This window comes from Limulus polyphemus, unplaced genomic scaffold (genome assembly GCF_000517525.1).
Source record: "Limulus polyphemus unplaced genomic scaffold, Limulus_polyphemus-2.1.2 Scaffold2453, whole genome shotgun sequence".
NCBI classification, from domain to species: Eukaryota; Metazoa; Arthropoda; class Merostomata; order Xiphosura; family Limulidae; genus Limulus; species Limulus polyphemus.
The window spans coordinates 47016-53579 of NW_013668063.1; the positions used below are offsets into that span (position 1 = coordinate 47016).

At 31.0% G+C, this 6564-nt stretch overlaps 1 protein-coding gene across 1 annotated transcript in view; it reads left to right on the forward strand.

Annotated features, from left to right (window-relative positions):
* Positions 1-6564, forward strand: part of LOC106466996 (U4/U6 small nuclear ribonucleoprotein Prp31-like) — a 26733-nt gene that overhangs the window by 16469 nt on the left and 3700 nt on the right. The window contains exons 9-11 of the mRNA XM_022395078.1: positions 1480-1637; positions 2297-2514; positions 3325-3523. Coding sequence (XP_022250786.1) covers positions 1480-1637; positions 2297-2514; positions 3325-3523 — 575 coding nt within the window. The remainder of the gene's footprint in view (positions 1-1479; positions 1638-2296; positions 2515-3324; positions 3524-6564) is intronic.

The window sequence follows — 6564 nt, forward strand, 5'->3', positions numbered from 1 at the left end:
ATATATATATATATATATACGTTAAGAAAAAACATACTTTACATGATTGCATTAAAACACTGGACAGTTGCCTTCTACTGGACTCGTAAATTGATTACTTGGCTTTTTTTCCCATGAATCAGGTCACTTGAGATCCTGTATAATAGTTTTTAAATCTAACATTTCTTACTTAACAGAAAATGTTGGATTTACTCATTGTGACTAGTACTACCCACATGACTGGTCATCATTCTCATTCATTATAGAGGAGACTATAACTTCTGGAGATCATCTGTTCTATAAGTAAAGGCCACTGCTGTCAATTGACCTTCTTGCACAATTTGTGGCATTACAGCAATATCCTCAATGGACAGAGCAGGTATTATCTGTAGTGAATAACAAAGGAACAAATGCAGCTAGGACAAAGCCAACTTAACAGTTTGGTGGACCAGATGTTGTACAAAAAATGCATAGATTCAAAATAAACAAAAAAAAATTAAAAATTTTTACATTAAAATAAGAATGTAGAAAATGAATGGTATGCTTGCATAACCACAAAAGTATGAATAAAATGTCATATCTTGAATATGTTATGGCACATTTTTAGTGAGAAACATTCTATACAAGCAAAAGTACCCGTCCCCAGTGATGGAAAAAGTTTAAGTTAATCTAACAAAAGTCTCCATCCCAATTTAAATTATTTCATGAACTTTAAAAAGATTAAATGGTTTCAATCACACCCAAGGCTCAGAGCTTCTTATACCACCCACTGTTAAAAGTAATTATTGAGCGTTTCAGTCATGCTAAGAGCCCCGAGTCAATAACGTATGGTAAATCTACATGTTTATTCTTTTACATCACATTTTGAAATTTTAATGATAGTATGATTGATTCCTAACAATTTAGAGGAGAATATCCTGCTTGTGAAATAAAATTTGACATCAACGTTATTCATGCCTGTTCTCCCGTCATTTGAAAAGTGAATGTTGAGCTTTCCTGGTGTGAATATCCTGCTTGTGAAATAAAATTTGACATCAACGTTATTCATGCCTGTTCTCCTGTCATTTCAAAAGTGAATGTTGAGCTTTCCTGGTGTGCACAGCTTTCAAATGCAGCGCAGGAAGCGCCCATCATAAATGGGAGACAGGCGAAAATGTTTGGACAGACACCACAGTTCACAATATCTGTATAAGATATTAAAATGACTAGTGAATTAATACAAAATTAATCATATACAGACTATATTAAGAACATACGTGTTGTAAAGTTGAGACATTTATAATACAGGTATTTTAGTATTCCAAAAAATTAACTTTTTTTTATTTAGAAAAAATAAAATTTGAAAAGACATATGAGTAAGAATGGGTAAATAAATTTTTCAGGATTTAAGCATTATTCAAAATTTGCCACATAATAACGTAACTCCAGCATGGAAATTGAGGTAGGATGTATAGCTGTTTAAGCTTTGATGTTGAGATCTCTACCTTCTTCCTTCATTAGGTGTTGCTGGAGGTCTGACGAACTTGTCAAAAATGCCAGCATGTAATGTACTGTTATTAGGAGCTCAGAAAAAGACGCTTTCTGGATTCTCGACTACTGCTATTATGCCTCACACTGGTTTTATTTATTTCTCCAGCATTGTACAGAACACACCAACTGTAAGTTTATTTTTTTAAATCCCAATTCTCTGCTTTAATCTTCCATAAAACTATTATATATACATGTGTGTTAGAACTAAAACTTTGTGTTTTCTTTTGTACTTAAAACTATTACTTATCAAGAACATTGACAAATATCTGTAGTCTTAAAGATTAATAATTACTTTGATTTTATGATAAAGATTAAGGGGCATTGGAAAGTTTTGAGGTTTATTTTTCCAGCTTTTAAGAAAAATCTGTATTGATTACCATTGTAATGAAGAAGAGTTCTTATTTGAAACATATTATCTCCATATTTTCACCCATTTGACCTCAAGGAATAGAATTGTAAAATTATGTTCTTGTGTTTAACAAAAGAAGTTAGCAAGAGAACGTACATCGACATACAGAAGTTGTAAGGCCGATACTTGGCTGGTATTAAAGTGACGATCTTTGAATCATTATAAGTTGGCAAAATGTTTTTTTTATTATTTAAACCCATAGCTTTTTAGCTAAGAAAGATGCTATATCTTATTTAACCATAATATGAAAGTATTAAAACATCTTTATTGTAGTGAATATATATAAAAGAAAAAAAATTAAAAACTAAAAAGGGCCTTGATGCGAAAAACTCCTGGTCTTTCAACAATACATTCACACTCGGTTTCTTGACCTTACAGGATCTTCGGCGAAAAGCCGCTCGCCTCGTGGCAGCAAAGTGTACCCTGGCAGCCCGAGTGGACAGTTTCCATGAATACATTGATGGCAGAATTGGGAACAACCTACGAGAGGAGATAGAGAGAGCACTAGATAAACTACAGGAACCGCCACCAGTGAAGCAAGTGAAACCTCTTCCAGCTCCCATTGATCAAGCCAAGAAGAAGAGAGGTGGTCGAAGGTACAAAAATTTAGCATTTTAATAACTATGTATTTATTGCATAGGTTTTTTTTCAAGGAGGAATAATACTTTTCTGTCATTAAGCTAACACTAATAAATGAGACTTTTGTGTATATATATATACAGCAACTAATAAAAATAACCTTGTAAACATTATAAATATGTATCACAAAATTATAAAATATTTTTCTGCCATCAAAGCTCATAGGAAATATTTAGTAGTCTTAAACTTACCTCGATATTCTTTCTCTCCCATCACATTTCGGAGTTGGTAAAACAAATGGTGAACACTAATTTATGTGCTGGAGTGAATACTAATAACATTAAGTATTATTTGTATTTGAATTATCTTGTACTGTTTAAGAGAATAAAACAGAATAAAAAAAATATACTCGCAATTAATTTTTGGGTAATACTTCAGCTTTCGATACATAGATATTAAATAAATCATTGATTCATGTTGAACTACTTATGTATTTAAGATGTTTTAGTGCCTTTTCTTTCTTTATGCTATCATAAACACGACTTGTTGACTTGCCAGTTTTATTTCTTAGAACACTTGCTTCTGTTAATTTCTCTTAAATTGTAAGTATGACGACATTTTTTAAGATATCGGTTTTTTTTTATTACATTTATTATCAGCTTACAATGGATGTTTTTTTTATATTTTGTAATAAGGTTGCTTTATGATAAAATGGAAACAAAAAACTTAGTGCATTTATTTAAGTTAAGGTAATTTGAGATGATGTAAAAAATGGAACATTAGTCTTTGTATTTTAGTACTTTTATAAAAACCTAACTGACTTTCAGGGTGAGAAAAATGAAAGAAAGATATGCCATCACAGAATTGAGGAAGCAAGCCAACAGAATGAACTTTGGAGAGGTTAGTTCAGAATTCTTTCATATCTTTCAATATAATAAGATGAAGTGGTTCAGAAAACTGTACATCATAGAATCTTATCCATTGATGGCTATAAAATACTTCGATAAGTGTGTGGTTGAGTCGTTAGTATGTTGGAATGTAGGTCAAAGGTCTGGTGTTTGAGACCTGATGCTCTTGTACGTGTCTTCCACTTTTATCTGTGCTGTGGGCATTTTATAGAAGTCACTGTCTGTCCTATGTTTGTCTCAAACAAAATCCAAACAAAGTCACTGTTATAGTGGGTACTGCTGACTTACTACCTTCCCTCTGGTGGTCAGTAGTTAAAAACTACCTGAACCCAAAAGGAACTCTAACTTGGCTGTTACAAAAGGTGCATTCAAGTTGAACATCCAGTTCTACTAAGTCCTGTTTAGGGTTTTTATAATTGATAGAAAATGTTATCATTACTATTTCCCAGAAACAATACCTATTTTCTTTAAGTGCTACAACTTTTTGAACTATTATTGTATTTTTTTTAGTGATTACTTAATTGACTACTTGTCATTAGTTGGAAAGGGGTTAAATTTCAAATCTTAATTAGCTCCTTTTTCCTTTTGCCAAGTATTAGAAAGTTGCCCCCAAAAATAGTTTCTTAGTAAGTAATTAAAATTTGTTAACAAATCTCGTTATCTGTAGTTGAATTCGTAGATGGTTTTTACCCATTCAAAAAGAATATTCACGTGGGAAAGGATTAAACCTGTTTTGATCAATTTTGTTGTTGTTATTAGAGGATTTTCTACTTGCCCAGAAAAGGCAATCAGTTGGGAAAGAAGTACACTTGTCATAATTAACCTGTTTACTTCTGGTTGTGTTCTTAAAAAAAATACAAGGAGCTTAAAGAGTATTCCGTTTTGTTTTTATTATCTTTCTCACTTTTGGTTGGGTCCTTTTTATTTGTTCAATGAACACCATCAGTTAAAAAAGAATTAACCTCTAAGTCTTACAATTATTCTTTTTTTTTTTTTCTATGGGTTTTGAGTATGTTTTTAATTTAGGTTTGTGAATAAGGTTATGACATTCCTTCGAGATAGCCAGTTATACAATTTTACTTCCCCAAATGGAACCATTTCTAGGGAAAAGATAAAAAAAAATGATTACAACCTTATTTATATCTGTTTTTTATTATTTATTTTTGTTTTGTGTTTTCATACCTTGTTTGAGATTGAGATTTGTTTCCTTATTTCTAGTATACTATATTAATAGTTATATAGATTCAGGCTTTTTCTTAATTGATGATTTGTATATTAAGGGTTTAAATAATGGTGTCTAAGTCACTGCCCTGGACTGTATTGTCATTACTACAAAATTTCCAACAAGACGTTTTTTTATTACATGTTTAACGTGGGAAAGAATGAAAATACAAAGTTAGCTTTTTATGATGATAAAAAAATAAAACCTCCTGAAGTGGACGGTAAAAGAAAAATACAGAATTTTAGCGTCAGCTTCATATCTCCTGAAGAGTGTTTTTTGTAAGCTGGTCATAACTACTGGATTACTGTTCTAACGTAGACCAAAAACAACATTAGTTATAGTCATTCGGTCAGTCATCGTTGCAACGTCGAAACATGTAGAGTTGTCAACTTTTTGAAGGCCATAGATAGGCCTAAATAAAATGTTTAATCGTGTACCAGTTTTAACATTGAATATTATTTTAACTTTATATACAAGTGGCAAAATACAATAATTATTCATGATTTTAATTATTTGGCAGTTTTAAAACAATAAGAAAGTACAAAAAAAACTACAGTAATCATTTGTGGTGTTGATGACACTTCTGAACCAAGTATTAATATTACAAACAGCAGTAATGAAAAGGCAGCAGTAAGTTTATAAACTTACACCACTAAAATCTGAGGTTTGATTCCCTGTGGCGGACACAACACGGGAATATAGACACTTGGAGATATTAAAAGAATCATTTATTATCATATAAACGAATATTTTTTTATACAGCTACAATGTTTCACCAGGTCAACCAGGCATCATCAGGTACATTGAACTCTTAATCTAGGAAACACGAAAAACTAGGGGATGAACACATTGGTTCAGCTTAACAATTACTAGCTGGTTATTCTTAGACATAAGTTATGTTATACCCTGTTGAACAAGAATCAATAATGTTTGAAGTGGTTACTATTATATACAGTAAATGTAACATACTAATTGGGTCAGGAATTTGTAGTATATCTGTATGTTTGCTGGTGGCATGAGTGTTATTGGTAGATGTGCTTGACCTCAAGTATTTCTCTTATACTGTTAGCATGAGTGTTATTGGTAGATGTGCTTGACCTCAAGTATTTCTCTTATACTGTTAGCATGAGTGTTATTGGTAGATGTGCTTGACCTCAAGTATTTCTCTTATACTGTTAGAGTATTTCCTTTAATTATTTGGAAATATTAATCTTAGTTTTTAGTCAAAGGAAATAAATCACATTTGTGTAACAATCAGTTGTATCAGAAATGTTTGTGCACTCGTGTGTGTATGTTTGCACACACACCAGGGATAGGCAACTTTCTTGAGATAGTATAGGGACACAGAATCAACTAAGAAAGTTTGATAGGCCATATGTTTATCTTAATATGTTTTATGTTTATCTTAATGGGACATTCTGTTATGGTTATATAAAGTCCAGAAAATTTTTGAATTAACAAAAACTTATAAATATGCATTTAACAGTTGTGATCGTATAACAAAATTACCCGAACTAAAGTTTGGGACCTTCTCACAAATAACTACGTTGATAAAAGATAAATTAATATATTAAATTCATTCTTTTAAAATTTTTAAGTCGATGTAACTGAGCATATTCTTGCCTGAGATATAAAATATTCTGTTAATTGAACATTCATTATTATTCACTTTTCAAATGTTTGATATTATAAGTTGATCATTGAACAACAAACTGACAAGTAAAGGGAAAAAAATAGTGGGTTTTGCTATTATTATTTTAAAATCTTCTTTAGGAACTAACTCACCTTAAAAGTGTGTGTAGCTTATTTTTTTGGTAGATTTTTCTGGCTTACAGGGTATTGAACTTGACTCATTTTAACAGTTTATTAGGCTAACAGCTACCTTTTTATTTTTTATAATATATATATATATATATATATATATATATATATATATA